Source organism: Protopterus annectens, chromosome 5.part0 (assembly GCF_019279795.1).
Source record: "Protopterus annectens isolate FY-2018-M chromosome 5.part0, PAN1.0, whole genome shotgun sequence".
In the NCBI taxonomy this organism is placed as follows: domain Eukaryota; kingdom Metazoa; phylum Chordata; order Ceratodontiformes; family Protopteridae; genus Protopterus; species Protopterus annectens.
This window is the reverse complement of record NC_056735.1, coordinates 861,026,322-861,044,985: the sequence shown is the minus strand read 5'-3', so window position 1 is coordinate 861,044,985 and position 18,664 is coordinate 861,026,322. Positions and strand designations below refer to the sequence as shown.

Here is an 18,664-nt window from a genome sequence, read left to right as displayed (position 1 = left end):
TGACTGCAGCAGTGTTTACACTCGAACATCTACATTTATGGTAGGTACAAAACTGTACTTTATACACGATTGGCCCCCGAGGTCTCCTTTATGCCTTCCCTCCATTTCCCTTGATCCCCAAAGTCCTTCAGAAAGCCAACACATTGAGAAGCAGGTTAATACTCATTGCCCCATACTGGCCTCGACAAATTTGGTTCCCCTTCCTATGACCCCATCTACAAGAGGATCCGTGGATTCTGGACCCGGTTGCAGACCTCCTGACTCATCCATCAGGGATGCTCCGTCCCTCGCTCAAAACCCTCAAATTGACAGCGTGGCTGCTCCACTTCCACTCCTAGCCAGGCTTCAAGATATAACCCCATTGTGAAACATATTCTGGTCTCATCCCATAAGACGGCAACTAGAAAGCTTTATGCTAGCAAATGGAAAAGGTTTTCCTATTGGGCTCTCAACAATCACATTGATCCTTTCACAGCCCCTGTAACTTCTATTTTAGACTTTTTAGTAAAACTCTTCAATGAAGGTGCAGCAGTGGCTACCATACAAGTTCAAATGGCTGCTATATCAAGGTACCATATTGAAGAAATGGGATTCAAAATGATGTCCCATAGAATGTGCAAAGCTTTTTTGAGAGGTACCTTTTGGTTAGGCCCCCAGTAAAAGAACCACCAGCTCCTTGGGACCTCAATTTGGTATTGTCCACTCAAATCCTGCCACCATATGAACCAGCTTCATCTTGTCATCTGAAGTTTCTAATGTGGTAAACAGTCTTTTTGGTGGCCATCACGTCAGCTAGGCGTGTATCAGAACTCCAGGCATTGTCTATATGTCCCCCCCTACTTGGTTTTCCATAGAGACAGAGTTTTCCTGAGAACTAATCCATCATTCTTACCCAAAGTTTGCTGCAAAGCAAACTTGAATCAGTCTATTGATCTACCTGTTTTCTTCATGACTAAAACAGACTTAGAAATAATGAACACCAAAACCAAGTAAAAAATATATGAAGAGAATCACCAAAAGAACACTGCAGCACTAAATCCAGAAAATGTATTGAAAAAATGTAAGCACTTTCGGGATGGTACTGGCTTTCCCTACCCTGGGTTTATACTTTTTGTGGAGACCAATGTAGTGAATCTTCAGCTGTTTCCCATTGTTTGAGAACTGGTTGTGCAAAACAAAGCAGAACTGTCTTTTTGATATTTATATCAGCTTTTGAGGTGACCTCCAGTTTAGTGTGTTGGTTGCAGAGAGATGCGGTAGTCAGCTCTGTTTAGCTAGAATGGAGTTAAAGTAAAACGGATTTTAAAAGATCAGCCCCTTTGTCATGATTATTTAATCTCAATGCCAGTGTTTTTATTTGATATGGTCACAAGGTTTCAGCCCATTGTACTCTCTTAGTAACCTGTTTTTTAGATGTTTTTGTGGAAATGCTAAAATTACTGACTTGTTTAGAACAGAAATTTCCTCTTGATGGAACAGTGATGTTTTGAACATTGGCAGTGCACTTTTCAGTTTGTAAATGCAACATTTTGTGCACATTCTTCACCTATGTTTATATTGAAGAAGTTGAGTTTTCATTGTGTTTCAAGGAAATTGGAAATGATACTGTATGGTACATGTAAAAAAGGGAAGAGGGAATTGATAAATGGGATAAAATGTTACAATATGGGTATTCTGGAAAAGGAGGTGTGGACTGTTTATAACAAATATAGAGACAAAGTGTCAAATGTTAGTCAAATGAACATACTAGATATGTAATTTTATTGCCAAATGTCTTTTCATAATCATTTTGAATGCTCTACCCTTTAGTTAACTGCATTTATTTAAATGTCTGTTTTGTGTACATTAAGAGAAGAAGCTTGCTGCACTTTCAGACAGGAGTCACTGACCATCGCTACAAAATTAGATGTAGCAAAACACCTAATGGCTTTGTCTGAAATAAATTGCACATATTTTAACTGTGGTAATTATAGATTTTAATGACATTGCTGTTCTGCAACTCTGTTATAGGTGCTATTGGTAAGTACTAGGCTAGCTGCCCTTGTGGGCCATTTAAGCCTAGCCAGTTTCCATTTTTTTGCTCAAAGTAACCTGTCTCATTTGTTATAGATTGACCTTACCCATCCCGTGGTCGATAACTATATACTCTCCCTAATGAGAACACCTGGGATCATACTGTAGATAATTTTGAGAGGGCCCATGCATGGCATAAAGCATTTAGAAGCTGCAATTGCCCATTATTAGTGTAAGGGTCAGTCCCGGGTAAAGTTTATGTTTTCCATCCACAGATATAAGTTGCACTTGAATATGGGTGATGCTGAACTTTCTTTATGTGGATGGGGAGTCTTTTCCTTAGCAGCGGAATCCTATGTGAAATATACCTGTCCCTTCAAACCATTCTGTTAATGTTGCGGAAGAGGTTTAGATCCTTAGACAAAGTAGTTCTGATGACATTTGACTTGTTGATGTGCATTAAACCCATCAGTAATGGGTCGGAGGATGCCTTGTATGCCAGACACAGGTCACTTCATAGCAGTCTGTAGGATACAGATTATAGTGACAGGACTTTGAGTCAGTTCACATAGGAGATGTTTAAGGCTTGTAACATTTTAGTACAGTATCTCTGTGGGCATTCCAGGTGTTGCATGTGTCCGGACAGATGCATGCCAAAGGGTGCAATTATATTCAATGACTGGCCTAATGGAGGCTGAGTAAAGGGAGGCGCTGACATCCCTAGATCTAGACACAATCCCTTTACATATAAACTGTGCAATATAGGACTTTCTTAGAACAGTAGACACATGTTGGTCAAAAGTTAGGTCACTGTCCACATAAGTTCTCATATCTTGAACAACTGGGTCAACTCTTAAAGGAGTATTGTCAGTGTGGTAGTAACCCTGGAGTTGTTGACTTCCCAAAGGATACACAAATGCATTTTTAGCATTTAGTTTCAGACCATGATTTTGACATCAGTTATTTATTTGAGAGAAATCTTCCTGCAGGATGATCAAGTCATTTGGGGATTCAGTGACTTGCTCCTAGCTTGCAGTCATCTGCAAACCTAGTGAGCCAGAGTCCTTTGGTACTGACTTTTACTTCAGAAAAGTAGATATAAAATAGGAGAGGTCCCAGCATAGAAATCTGGGGGACTCCACTGGTGACTGGTCTCTCTGTTGAGGTAACTCCAGCAGGTGACATGGGGATTTATCCCCATTTTATTTAACTGTTCTACTGAGCCTTAGTGGGGAATTGTGCCAGAAGTTTTGGCCAGGTTGAGGTATGTGATGTGTGTGGCATTTTACCCTTCATCCATTGCTTTGGCACTGGTTTAAAAAAAATCCACCAGGTTGAGTAAGCATGACCTGCCCTCGACCATACCAAACTGAGAAAGGTCCAGGGTTTGGAGTTCCCTATGTCCTGATTGATTAATTCCATAAGTCTTTCCATGGCTTTGCATAATTAGGCTGGTCAGATGTATGGATTTGTAATTACCTTGCTCTGTGGAAGGTCCTCCCTTATGCAGGGGAATGACTGTAGCTGTTCTGCATTTGCTTGGCACAAAACCTATATGGAGACTGAGACTGAACAATGTTAGGGGTGTGGTTAAAGTATGGTTCATGCTATTTAAGATGCATCTAAGGATGTTGTCAGGAGCCATCAATGCAAATTTTTAGCTTTTGATAGCTTTTTTAAGACTTGATCTTTTGTAATAGCTAGAGGTGAGCCAGTTTCAGGTTTATCTTGAGGGACAGATGTAGGGGAAAGACGAGTAAAATTGGAGCTAAATATATCAACCAGTAGGTTATAGCTGTATCTTCAGTGTCAGTGTAGGTAACATTGTTCACAGTCAGCTCAGCGCATTGCTGCATTGTAATTTTGAGATTATGAACTTAACCAAAAAAAATGCCTTGTGATGCCTTGTGATTGTCTCTGGCTTGGGTAGCTATTTTAGCCTAAAACTTGGCTTTAGTGTATTTTATTAAGCTAAAAAGTTGTTTTTCAGTAACAAGGGCTCTTACATTCTGGGAATACTCTCTTTAGTTTTGGTCAAAATTATTTTCTTTTTATTATCAAGCATGTTGATATTATAGTTCCACCATGTGGGTTTGTTTCTGGAGTTTGCCCTGTATTTGTTCCTACGGAGTACAGCTGCATCTATTAATCTGTTCATTTATTCATACTTAACTGTTTGGTAGTGAAAGTAATGTGATATTTAACCTAAGTGGATTCATACTAACTGGATAAAAGCATATCTCTGCAGAAGCAGTTAACATTTTTTTTTTGTTTACATGATTCAGTGAAGAGCTTGGAGAATTCATGGAATCTAAAGGTGCCAGCAGCCCAGGGATTCTTGTTTTAACCACAGGTCTCAGTAAGCCATTCATGAGGCTCGATAAGTATCCAACACTGCTAAAAGAACTTGAGCGACATATGGAGGTACTTCATATATTTAATTTATAGATTTAACTACTTTTCTTTCTTGTCTCTGTTGATCTAATGTTGTAAAATGATAGCAGTGTTTCTTGACATGCTTGCCTCCTGAACATATTTCATATAGCAGAAACTAGTTGTCTGTACATACAAGTTATTATCAATTAATGTTCTGAAATAGTAAAGATCATTGTTTGTCACTGGCTGTCTACACCACATTTTCTGGCTGAATCCTGCAGAGCAAACTTGTTGACCCCTCTTATTAACTTTGAAGTGATGATAATCAGACGTACTGATTTAGGTTAACTCAACTCTTCTTTAAGTATTCCTTGAAGTGATGAAGTTGTCCAGGTTTTTATCTCATCTTATTATCTGTTTGAAGGAATTTTAGTGCAGCTTTGTTTGGTTGAGGAAGTACTTTTATTGAAAATTGTGAGAAGGTTCTGTCTGTACACTTGTATTAATTGAGATTTTGAAATTATTTTTCATTTTTTAGGTTTTTTTTTTTTTGAAGTTTGAAGATGTTTTACGAATATTTGAGAGTGTGCAAGTGCTCAGCACTATTTCAAGTTACAAAGTGATTTAGAGGGTTCCAGTATTTGTCATAGAATCAAAACTTCAGCCAGATAAATTAGACTGGGTTGACAATACAACTCCATGCACAAAAAAGTGCTGTTTGCAAAGAGGCAATCCACCTTGTTGAATATGTTCCCATCTCACCCCCTTACCTATACACACAATTCATGGTTGCACAGCTATAAAGAGAGAGTGTTACATTGCCACTGGCTCAAGAGGTGGCACAGTTGCCCTTGGTGATGAAAGATCAGAAGTGTTTGGGTTCTCCTCCCACACCAGGTACCTGACTGCAGTGCAGCATAAGGGGAGGAGATTCTGCATTCCTGCTTGTGCCATCCTTGAGATTGAGTCATTAAACTGAGGTTCCATCTACCTGAGTTGGTGGTAGTTTGGATGGATGTAAAAGATTCCATGGGCCTTAACAAAAAAAGAGTAGGGGAATGCTTTTTATATAATTAATATATATGGTGTCCTGGCATAAATCGAATTTTAATGTGGTCAGCTGTGCAAGACTGACAGTCCCCAGGGATGGGGATATGCCCTTTTCTCTGTGATTGTGCAGTCTTGAGGGATGTGTGGGGAGGACACAGCCTACCCATATGGAGAGTTCAGAGGGGCTTTCCCCTTTACAAAAACACTTCACTTTTTTGGCATGTTCCTAGGATTAACCTCTGAGGATGAGCTATAGCATGTAGACGTGTTTTTGTTGACATAAGTCTGTCGATGTTTAACACATTGAATTTATGAGGATCGGTGAAAACTATCATCAAAAAAAATTGTACTTATTTGATCGCAAATGTAAACAAATTGCAATTTCCTAAAACAGCTGTGAAGATTATTTTAGTGTGGGGCACTGCCCCCACACCCCTGGAAGTTAAGTAAACTAACACCACGGTCGCATAGCTGCGGAGAAAGAGGATAACCCCTAAACATGTATTCCAGGCAAACTGTTGCAGTTAGACTGTAATATCATTCAACCAATGGAAATGAACAAAAATGTAGCAGCATGAGAAGAATGCATGCTGCATCCTAAACCATTGCACCCGTCTCTCTCTCACTGTCCCATATACACACATTTACATATTTTCAAAACCTAATGTCCCTCCTGTTTCCATAATTTTCACAGTTTCTTCATCAGTAACACTACGCAATTAGAGTACATATTGAAGTTCTTCGTGTTTCACTGTTGCAGTCATTACATTTGGGTTATCCCTGCCAGGGTAGCCCTCGACCAGCCCGAATACCAGAGGCTTAGTATTTCTGCGTTGGTTGCTGTCGCTTCAGGACTGATGTCAGGTCATAAGTCGTATAAAGTTGGGTAGCTGATGCCATTACTTCAGGCTTTCTTGGCGCGGAGCCAGAAGCAGTTTGCATGAGTGCCAGTCGGACGCTACCCGAGTTTCATCTTTCGAATTGAAGCTGAAGTTTTCTAAAGCTAAGTACCCCTTTGGGGATCCTTTTTTCTTGCACTAACCAATGTCAAAAAAAGTTAACAATTGTCTCGCCTGTGGAAAGCAAATACCCCACCGAGACTTTCATTCTTACTGCGTCAGTTGTTTAGGCCCAGACTACGACATCCCCCACTGTCGCTTTTGTGCTCTGTTCAATGCCAGAACTGTACATCGTTGGGCCCTTATTGTAGCTAGATGTTTTCACTTACAGTCCTCGAATTCCGTTATGGCTTTGGTAAGCCATCCAACAGCAGATCTTCCGAAAAAATGTAAAGATAGACAGAGACAGACCACACTGGTCCAAACCTACTGATGACACTTCCGTTAAGCTAGTCGTCACTTCTCTCGTCCTCAGTGAGGTGCTTTCGCAGCCCTTGTTGCCCGCTTCTGTGATCCGCAGGCCGCTACTGAAACCCTTTCGGAGTCCCGTATACCACAAAACTCTTCTTTGACTAAGGATCCTGCGGTTGTCTCTCCCTTGGATGAGTCCTGAGCCGCTGAGCAGGCACCGACTTCCAAAGAAATACTTCGCACTACCGATTCTTGACACAAACCAACGACTTCTTTCGTGTCTACCTTTCTTTCGAAAACTACAGAGTTTCTAAGGCCCAGGGTACGAACCACACCCAAGAAACCGACGACCCAATCTCAGACACCTGCTTCCTTGCCTCAGTCTCAAATGCTTAAAATGATGGAAGACCTTATCATGCTGATCAGGGGAAGCCAAACTACCCCTTCCAAAAGAACGAGATCTGTCCCCAGTAGTTTTGTCTGAACAGGAGTCTGATGACTCTGATGCATCTGAATACGAAGACATGCAACCCCTCTCTGCTTATGAGGATTCTGATGCAGAGGACTCCATTTCTTCAAACCCCCCCCGAGGACCTTTCCTTTGGGGAAACCCTTCATACCTTAAGGGAGCATTTCCAATCGGAATGTCAGGACTACCCTCAGTCTAAAAAGAGACTCCGGGAATTCTTAGATCTTCCACAGCACAGACCCCTGGCCATTCCCCCAGTCCTGAATGTTGTGAAGGATGTTTTCCTGGAATCCATTTTGAATCCTGACACCCTCCCTCCTGCACCCAGAAAACCAGATGGGTATTAGAGTCCCTGACGCTCACAAATTTCTTTTTAAAAATCATGCTGCTGACCCCTGAGGTCATTTCTCAAGGGCCTAAAGGAATTAAAGCAACCTCTGCTGAGAATTCCACCCCCTCAGATAGGGATTCCCGAGCAGTAGACAGATGGTATAAAAAAGTGTACACCTCAGCTACTCTTGCTGTCAGAGCACTAAATTGCCAGTTCTATATGCTAAAATTTCAGCAACATACCCTGGAACTCCTCAAACAAAAAGTGTCTTTTTTTTTTCCCTGCTTGTGCAGAATCTAAAGACTTGCAAGAGTTAATGCATTCTGCAAGTCAAGTAACTAAACACACCTTGCACTGTGTGATTGATGCCCTAGAAGCTTCTTGCAGGGCAGCAGTCACCGGTTCTGTCCTTAGAAGGCATGAATGGCCTAAGGAACAGCCCTTGTCAGACCATGTTAAATCTAAATTGTTGGATGCACCCTTGCACAAAGATAACTTATTTGGCACTAAGGCAGAAGAGGTCTTAAAAAAGATGTAAGAAAAAGCTAAATCTATGCAGACAGATAAGGATTTCTTACAGGTCCAGCCACCCAGGTTCAGTAGGCATTGCCCCTCCAAGCACTGGTCCTTTCCTGCTCCCACCAGGTCAGTTCAGTCCAGACCCCGTGGAAGCAGACCCCCCCCAGATAGCAGCCACAGGGAATGCAGAGATCAAAACAGTGGACTTCCTCCACTTCAAAAACAGGGAGTTCTCAGCCACCCCCTCATGGTAAGAACTCACAATGACTCTCCTCCCCCACCCCCTCCCTCTGCCTACCTTCACTTACCTCTAGGAGGAAAACTCAACATAGTTTCCCAGGGATACAAATTTTCTTTCCACACCCTTCCAACTCCAAAAGGGTTCCCAGGTCTACCTCCAAACTAGTGGGCAGAGGTGCAAAAGCAAGTCCTTTCCCTGCTTTCTATGAGGACAATAGAGCATGTTCCTGCAGAACAGAAAGAGCAAGGTTTCTACTCCAGACTTTTTCTGGTACCCAGAAAAGAGGGCACCTGGTGCCCCATCCTTTGGCCTAGCTACTACTCCCAGAGTTTTCACAAAATGTCTGGCTCCAGCCATTGCCTTTTGCAGACAAAGGAATATCCAAATTTACCCATAATTAGACGACTGCCAAATTCAGGCAGACAGCCAGGAAAAGCTGCTCAAGCACCTGGACTTTGTGTGCCCTAGGGATGTCAGTAGGGATTTTACAGTCAACAAAAAGAAGTCTAAACAAGTACCCAACCAAAGGATTATATTCCTGGCAGCATCCCAGATGGCATTTCTTACAACAGCGAAGCAAACTTACCTGACAGCTCTCAACTAGCCACCAGACCCCAGTTATCCGCAAGGAAAATCCTGCAAAGCTCTGGAGTACATGGCATCTTGGATTCTACTCATTCCATATGCCAGACTGCATATGAGGAAACTTCAATGGTACCTAAAAAGCCTTTGGTGTCAACACTGTCAAGACCTGAAAACTCTTATTCCCATGATACCTTGCCTCAGAAAAGATTTTCTTTGGTGGGCAGCAGCATGCTCCCACAACAAGGGACTACCTTTCTCACCACTCCCTGCCACCCAGACCCTCATCTCAGATGCATCAGACTATACCTGGGCTGCACACCTGGACGGCAGGTGCATACAGGGCATATGGAGCCCACAGCAAATCCATCTGCACATCAACCAAAAAGAGATGATAGCTGTCCAGCGCGCCTTGACAGCTTTCAAGCCACTTCTCTCCCCAGGGGCTCTCCTGATCAAAACAGACAACACCACTGTAATGTGGTATATCAACAAACAGGGAGTGACTCACTCCTACCCTCTATATAGGCTGGCCATGATCCTATGACACACAGCCTCTGCCATGCAACTACACCTGTTAGCACAATTCATGCCAGGTTCTGTAAACTCTCTAGCAGACCACTTAAGCAGAAATCTTCTGGACCCACACGAGTGGCAGCTATACAAAAGATCCTTCACCCTGATAACTCAGAAATGGGGCACCTGAAGGTCGACCTGTTTGCCTCCCACACAAGCCATCAGCTCAGCAATTTCTGCACCAGGGAGCATCACTGCATGGCTTGGAAATTGAATGCCCTGTCCTTCTCCTGGGTCAGTCTGTTGGACTGTGCCTTTCCTCCACTACCTCTCATCCCCAGGGTACTGCTCAAAATAAGGGAGGAAAAACCAAGGACAATTCTTATTGTTCCAGACTGGCCTCACCAGCATTGGTACGCACTGCTGCACAGCCTTTCCCCACTGCCACCATGGGCATCTCACTCAGGCCCCAACCCTCCTGACCCAGAGGGAAAGAGAATTCCTGCATCCTCATTTGCAGACCCTCAATTTGGCAGCTTGGCTTATTCCCTAACCACCGATCAATCTTCCAACCTCAGTAAATAGGTTCTAGATGCTATATGTGAGGCCAGACTCCCTAGCACTAGAATGTCTTATGCTGAAAAATTGAAAAATTTCTGCACCTGGATTCAGGCTAAGGGAGCTGGTACGGCACAGCCCTCTCTCCCTCCCTCTCATCCTGGATTACTTAGCTGACCTGCTACACACTGATCTCTCTTTTCCTCTATTAAAATTCATGCCCCTGCTATCTCTGCTCATTTCCCCAACTGAGCAGCCCCTTTTCTCACACCCTCTGATCAAACAATTCCTAAGAGGGGCTAGCAACTTGAGACCACCCAGAAGAGTACCAACCCCAGCTTGGGACCTTAACTTTGTGTTGGAAAAGCTCACTCTGTCCCCCTTCAAACCAGCATCTTCAGCAGAGCTAAAATTTCTATCCTGGAAAATAGCTTTCCTTCTGGCCATCCCTTCAGCCAGAAGGGTCTTCGTGCTACAAGCACTCATGGCTGTGGAGCCCTTCTTCAACTTCCATGCAGACAGGGCTTCCCTCAGGACTAACCAATCCTTCATACACAAAGTGTTGTCCAGTGTGGCTCTCAACCAATCCATTCATTTGCCCACCTTTTCCCCTAAGCCACAGAACAAGGGAGAAAGGATCCTGCACTCTGTAGATGAGCACAGACAGCTCAGAGTCTAGCTAGACAGGACTAAATCCTTCAGAAAGTTGGATCAATAGCTGGTTAGCTTTGCTGCAGGGACAGAGGGCAAAGCCATCTCCAAACAAACAATTTCCAAACGAATAGCACACTGCATCCATTTCTGTTACAAGCAACATGGAAAGCCTACCCCTAAGGGGGTCAGGACTCACTCCACCAGAGCAGCCTACACCTCTGCAGCTTTCCTCAGAGAGTCCCCACAAGGGACATCCTGGAGGCTGCCACCTGGATATCAGTTTACACTTTCACCAAACACTACCACCTGCCTATCTTCTCCAAATCCAGGGGAGGGTTTGCCTCCGCAATCTTGCAGGGCATCCTAGCCAGCCTCCTTGACTGCCTCCACCCTTTTCCTCAGCTTTCGGAATCAACCCAAATGTGATGACTGCAACAGTGAAACATGAAGAACATAGTACAGTTCTGTACACTTACCATAAATGTAGATGTTCAAGTGTATTCACTGTTGCAGTCCTGGTTTCCCTCCATCCCCCTTTCTTCTCTTTCCTTACAAGGGACATTTTGGTATTTACTTTCTACTGGTGGGGTTCTTCCACCAGAACCTGACTCCCACTTCGAGGCACCTGACATTTAGGACAAGAAAAACTGATGTAATGGCATCAGCTGCCTTACTTTATACTACGGATGACCTGACGTCAGTCCTGAAGCGACAGCAACCGACGCAGAAATACTAAGCCTCTGGTATTCGAGCCGTCCGAGGACTCCCCTGGCCGGGATAACCCAAATGTGATGACTGCAACAGTGAATACACTCGAACATCTACATTTATGATAAGTGTACACAACTGTACTTTTCTATTCCCATTTCCTTAATTTATCATTTATCCTGCCCCTTTTTTCCACAACCATTTTCTTATTTATGCCAGTACATCTATATTCCTATTTTTGTTGTACAATAGTCCTTCACGCTTCCTTTTCTGCAATACCCAGATTGTAACAAATATTCTTTCCTCCACCCTTTTTCATGTATACCAAACAATGTTTCCATATTTGTTTCTTGCAAACCTTTCCAGCTGTGTATATATTTGAAACTTTTCCCAAAACGACTTATTCATCTTTCTTACAAAAAAGCAGTGTTTTGTAGATGTTCTTCGTGTTTCACTCTTGCAGTCATTACATTTAGGTTATCTGTTTGCAAGTAGCCCTCAGTCGGACTGATTATCAAAGTCTTGGGTCCTGCGTTCGTTGCTGTCTCATCTTCCATGCTGTCAGGTAGTCAGGGATATAAAGAATGCAGCCGATGCCATTACATCAGTCTTTCTTGCCATGCGGTGCCTGAAGCAGAAGCAGTTCACAAGTGCCAGTTGGCCGACTCATGAAATTTTCGTTTTCGAGTTTCAGATCTGAAGTATTCAACTAAGCTACGTACCCGGTTGGAGATGCTTTTTCTTGCTCTAAACTGATGTCAGTAAAAGTTAACAATTGTATTTCTTGTGGAAAGCAAATACCTCATAAAGGCTTTCATTCATACTGCATTCCTTGCTTAGGCCCAGACCACGACGTACCTCGCTGTCTGTTTTGTGCCTTATTCAAACCTCAAACTATTCGTCGTCAGTTCATTTTAGCATCTAAATATTTTGGTACTAGGTTCAGTTATCCAGAAATGGCTTTCGGTAAGCCACCCGACTACCGACATTCAAAAAAAACCGCAAAGATAAAGACAGAGACAGACCGCATAGGTCCAAAGCTGCCGACGACGCTTCTCCTAAGCTAGTCACCAGTTCGCTGGTACTCAGTCAGGCGCTTTCGCAGCCCCTTATACTTGCTACTTCAGATTCGTAGGCCTCTACTGAGACCCATTCGGAGTCCGCGAGATGCTTCTTCGACTGTGGAACCTGCAGATGTCTCTACCTTGGATGGATCCGGAGCTGCTATGCAGGCACCGGCTTCTGAGGGTGTATTCAGGCCTACTGACTTGCATAGTAATCCGACGCCATCTTCTTCTTCAAGGCCTAAAATTCAATCAACGCCTAGAAAACTGATGCCCAGGCCGCATGGTCAGGCCTCTATGCCTAAAAAACAAATGATAAGAATGGCTGAAGACCTGTTTACTCTAATCAGGGGAAGCCACCCTTTTCCCTCTAAGAGATGTAGAACTGATTTTCCTTCTGATTCTTCTTATCAGGATTCTGAAATTTCTGATGTTCTTTGTGTTTCACTGTTGCAGTCATCACATTCGGGTTATTTGCTTGCAGTAGCCCTCAGTCATCCTGATTGTCAAAGTATTGTGTCCTGTGTCAGTTGCTGTCTCATCTTCCATGATGTCAGGAAGTCAGGGGTGTAAAGCATGCAGCCGTTGCCATTACATCCATCTTTCTTGCCGTGCAGTGCCCAAAGCAGAAACAGTTCGCAAGTGCCGGTCAGCCGACTCCTGAAATTTTCGATGTTCATCGTGCATACAGCTGCAGTCATAACACATGGGTTCTCCTGCTGTCAGGCGGGTCCTCGGTCATCCGAATTCCAAAGTCTAGGTCTGGCGTCGGTTGTCGTCGCTTCTTCCCTGACGTCAGCGCGACAGGGGTATAAAAGAACCAGCCGACGCCATTTTCTTCAGTCTTTTTTGCCGCGCGGCACCCGAAGCAGAAGCAGTTCGCAAGTGCCGGTCGGCCAGCTCCTGAGATTACAAAAAAATTTGGAACCGAAGTCTTCTTAAAAGCTAAGTACCCCGTTGGGGAAACTTTTCTTGCCTCAGACCGATGTCAGACAAAGTTAATAATTGTATTTCTTGTGGGAAGCAAATACCGCATAAGGATTTCCATTCCCTCTGTATACCTTGTTTAGGCCCAGACCACGACGTCTCGGTCTGTCGTTTTTGTGCTACATTCAACAAATGCACTATTAAGCGTCGGGCGGAGTTCACCCAGCATTATTTTGTGAAAACATTTAACTATACTATGTCGTCGGATACTCCGACTCCGGTTTTGTCTAAAAAACGCAAAGACAAGGACCGACACTCGAGGTCCGCGGCCTCTACCGACACCACGCCAAAGCCGACTGCACATGGTCTGGTTCTCAGCGAGGCACCTACGCAGCCCCTGATTACCGACGACACATCTTTGGCGGTGTCTCCTGTACCCGAGGTCACAGGCTCCTCTGCCCACACCCTGACTACAGATACCGAAGCCACGCTTGGCATTGAAACACAGAATGTGGACAGGTCCACCTCCACTCAAGGTGTCTTCAGACCTTCCTCTTCTTTCTCCATCAAGGCTTTCACCAAGTCTAAAGCTACCATGCACCCTAAGAGACCAGCTACACAGGGCCCATCTCCAGGCCCCATGCCTAAGAAACAGATGCTTAAAATGGCTGAGGATTTAATTACTCTTAATCAGAGGTTCTCAGCCACCTCCGGACAAAAGACCCAGAGTGGAGGAAGATTCCCCCTCCTCTGATCAGGGCTCCATTATTTCAGAGCACTCTGATTATCAGGAACAGTCTTACTCTCCTTTTGAAGACTCTGATGCAGAGGAATCTATTCCTTCTGTATCCCCCCCTGAGGATTACTCATTTGGTGAAACTCTGCATACCTTAAGGGAACACTTCCACTGGGAAGGCCAGGATTATTCAGATTCCAAGAAAAGGCTCAGGGAATTTCTTTTGTTACCCCAGCACAGGCCTCTGGCTATACCTCCTGTCCTGGACATCCTAGATGATGTTTACTCGAGGCCTGCCTTAACCCGGACTCTCTCCCTCCAGCTCCAGTTAAGCCTGACAGGTACTACAGGGTTCCTGACTCACACCAATTTCTATACAAAAGCCATGCTGCTGACCTAGAAACCATCTCACAGGGGCCCAAGGGAGTTAAGGCCTCCATTGCCAAAACCCATTGCCTTCCGAGAGAGATTCCAGATCCTTAGAAAGGTGGGGAAAAAAGGTATATATCTCGGCTACCTTATCCATGAGGGCCTTAAACTGTCAGTTTCATATGCTAAAATACCAACAGTTTCTGTTATCTCAATTGAAAAGTAAAATGTCACAACGTGAACAACCAGACATGAAGGAGTTGCAGGATTTGATGCATAGTGCAGAACAAGTGGGTAAACATACCTTACAATGTGGTTTTGATGCTCTAGAGGCCTCATGTAGAGCTGCTGTTACAGGCTCAGTCATACATAGGCATGCCTGGCTCAAGGAACAAGCCTTGCCTGATCATGTCAAAGCTAAATTACTAGACGCCCCTCTTCAAAAGGATGTACTATTTGGGGCAAATGCTGAGGAAGTATTACGGAAAATGGAGGAAAAGGCTAAATCAATGCAAACTGTGAAAGAATTTCTGCAGGTTCAACCCCCACGCTTTAGTAGAAATTGGCCTTCCAAAAACTGGTCCTTTCCTGCCACAGACAGACCCCAAAGAGGCAGATACAGGCGCCCGAGGGGCAGAGGACAAACACAAGGCTCGTACAGAGGCAGACAATGGCAAGCTCCTACACAAAGAGGTGGTGAGGACAACTCGCAATCTTTCAGAAAGCAAAACCAATTACTTTCCCCTTTGCATGCCAACCAGGTCTCAAATGGCAGCCCCCTTAAGAGGAAAGCTGGCACTATTCTCAAAAAATTTGCATATTGTCACAAAGGACAAATGGATACTGAACATTATAAACAGAGGCTACAAATTCCATTTTCATACCCTTCCAAAAATGAAAGGCATGCCAAACCTGCCACACAATCAAAGGGCAGAGGCACAAAAGCAAATTTCAGATCTTATAAACATGAAAGCTATTCAAGAGGTACCTACACGAACAAGGTCAAGGTTTTTATTCCAGGCTATTTCTGGTGCCAAGGAAGGGCAAAGATTGGAGACCTATTTTGGATCTTTCCATCCTAAACACATTCCTACTCGTACCAAAATTCAAGATGCTCACTCTACAGCAACTTCTTCCCATGCTGGGCATGGAGTCTTGGCTGGTAACATTGGACCTCTAGGAGGCATACCTGCATGTCCCAATCAGACAAAATTGCAGAAGATACCTCAGATTTCTTGCAGGTTCAATACATTATCAATTCTCTGCATTGCACTTTGGTTTATCTACTGCGCCCAGAGTATTCACGAAATGCCTGGCATCAGTAATTGCCTACTGCAGACTTCAAGGGATACAAATATACCCTTATTTGGACGACTGCCTGATCCAAGCGGACAGCAAGCACATTCTTCTGAAACATCTGGGTTATGTAATAATGTTATTAAACTCTCTAGGATACACAGTCAACAAAGAGAAATCAAGACTAATACCCTCTCGGAAGATAATTTTCCTGGGTGCCAATTTGGACACAAACACCCAGATGGCCTACCTCACGCCAGAGAAGCAGGGGCAACTAATTCAATAATTCAGAACACTGGCAAATTGCACCAGGCTGACTGCAAGGAAAATCCTGCAGGCTCTGGGATTCATGGCATCTTGCATCTTACTAATCCCATGTGCAAAGCTGCATATGAGAAAACTACAATGGTACCTATAAAACATATGGTCTCAACACAGCCACAGTTTGGAAACGATGATACCACTAATTCCATGTCTGCAAAAGGAATTTCTGTGGTGGGCTCAAGCATGCCAAACAAACTCAGGTCTTCCATTCAGCAGGCCTCAAGCAGATCATCACAACAGACGCCTCGGACTACGCCTGGGGGGCGCACATGACAGACTGGTGCATTCAGGGCAAATGGACCCAAAAAGAAAAGCACATTCACATCAATCAAAAAGAAATGCTAGCAGTGATAAATGCTATTACAGCCTTCAAGGACCTTCTACAACCAGGTCAGCTATTGATAAGAACAGACAACACCACAGTTATGTGGTACATAAACAAGCAGGGAGGAACACATTCTTATCCCCTATGCAGACTGGCCATGTCACTTTGGAACATGGCCATGGACTTACAAATGGAACTACAAGCGCAGTACTTGCCAGGCAAGGAAAACACGCTGGCAGACAACCTAAGCAGGAACATGACAGATCCACACAAATGGAAGTTGCATCCAAAAGTTTTTACAGAAATAATCCAAGAATGGGGAAGGCCAGACATAGATCTCTTTGCCTCCCACAAAAATCATCAATTGACAAAATTCTGCTCAAGGATCTTCCATCCAGAGGCCTGGAGAGTGGACGCTCTCTCTTTCAGTTGGACATCAATGACAGTTTATGCCTTCCCACCTCTTCCTCTGCTGCCCAAAGTCCTATTGAAGACCAGAGCAGACAGACCAAAGATGATCCTCATTGCTCCAGACTGGCCAAGGCAACACTGGTACCCACTACTAAGGAGCCTGACGCATTCCCCACCATGGACCCTGTCTCTAATGCCTCTTCTTCTGACTCAGCACAGCTTCAAAACTCTTCACAGTCAGCTGAAGACACTCAATCTAGCCGCATGGAAGATTCCTTAGCATCACAGCAGGCCCTGCTCTCCAAGGAGGTGCAGGATGTCATTTTGGAGGCCAGAAGGCCATCAACTAGAAAAGCTTACTCTGCAAAATGGAAAAGTTTTTGTGTTTGGAATGAGAAAAAGGGCCAGTGCCCTGGAACACTGAATTTACCTCAAATACTACAATATTTGGCCGAACTGCTAAGCAGTGGACTTTCGTTCTCCTCCATCAAAATCCATGTCTCAGCCATTTCTGCAGAATACAATACTGAGCCACCTTTATTCTCTCACCCTCTATTAAGACAGTTCCTCAGAGGGGCTAAGAATTTAAGACCTGCAAGAAAACAACCAATACCTGCTTGGGATCTTAATTTCATTCTGGAAAAACTGACTTTGCCCCCTTTTGAACCAGCTGCCTCATCAGATTTACAATATTTGTCCTGGAAAACAGCTTTCCTTCTGGCTATCACTTCAGCTCGTAGAGTTTCAGAACTACAGGCTCTTATGGCTGTCCAGTCTTTCATCATCTTCCATCAGGACAGAGTTTCATTACGTACCAACCCGTCCTTTATGCCTAAAGTGGTATCCAGGGTAGCTTTAAATCAGGCCATACATTTACCTACTTTTATCCTAATCCTCAAAACAAAGGGAGAGATTACTGCATTCCTTGGACATCCACAGACAACTGCGTTATTATTTGGACAGAACAAAGCCTTTCAGAAAATCAGAACAGCTTTTTGTGGCCTATGCGGTAGGAGCTCAAGGAAAGTCAATATCCAAACAGACAATCTCAAAATGGATAGCCCACTGCATACGCTTTTGCTATTCCTTTCATGGCAAAACTGTACCTACAGGCATTAGAACTCATTCCACCAGGGCCACAGCCACCTCTGCAGCCTTCCTCAGAGGAGTGCCTACCAAGGATATTTTAGAAGCAGCCACTTGGAGTTCTGTGCATACCTTCTCTAAGCACTACAATCTACCATTATACTCCAAGTCTAGAGCAGGCTTTGCCACTGCAGTCTTGCAGGGCATTTTGGCTCCTTCTAGCTCCACCTAGTGCCTACCACCCCTTTCTTAGCTTTGGGATTCTACCCATCTGTTATGACTGCAGCTGTATGCACGATGAACATAGTACAGTTTTGTACCTACCATAAATGTAGATGTTCGAGTGCTAATACAGCTGCAGTCCAGGTTTCCCTCCCACCTTCCCCTCTAGGGGTATTCTTTTATGGTATATTTGCTTGCAACTACTGTTTTTTGATTATGTTGCATTGCATTATTACATTATTTTATGTATTGCCTTCCTTCTGGGGCACCTGACATCTGGGGCAAGAAAGACTGAAGAAAATGGCGTCGGCTGGTTCTTTTATACCCCTGTCATGCTGACATCAGGGAAGAAGCGACGACAACCAACGCCGGACCAAGACTTTGGAATTCGGCCGACCGAGGACCCACCTGACGGCAGGAGAACCCATCTGTTATGACTGCAGCTGTATTAGCACTCGAACTTCTACATTTATGGTAGGTACAAAACTGTACTTTTTCGAGTTTCAGAACCGAAGTCTTCAACTAAAGCAAAGTACCCCATTGGGGAAACTTTTTCTTGCTCTAAACCAATATCAGT

At 44.0% G+C, this 18,664-nt stretch overlaps 1 protein-coding gene across 4 annotated transcripts in view; it reads left to right on the top strand.

The window, feature by feature from the left end:
- The window catches only part of ARHGEF7 (Rho guanine nucleotide exchange factor 7), a 2,881,265-nt gene that overhangs the window by 1,574,555 nt on the left and 1,288,046 nt on the right, over nucleotides 1–18,664 (top strand). For all 4 annotated transcript variants that reach the window (XM_044072654.1, XM_044072651.1, XM_044072652.1 and 1 more), the window contains one exon: nucleotides 4,299–4,437. In XM_044072654.1, coding sequence (XP_043928589.1) covers nucleotides 4,299–4,437 — 139 coding nt within the window. The remainder of the gene's footprint in view (nucleotides 1–4,298; nucleotides 4,438–18,664) is intronic.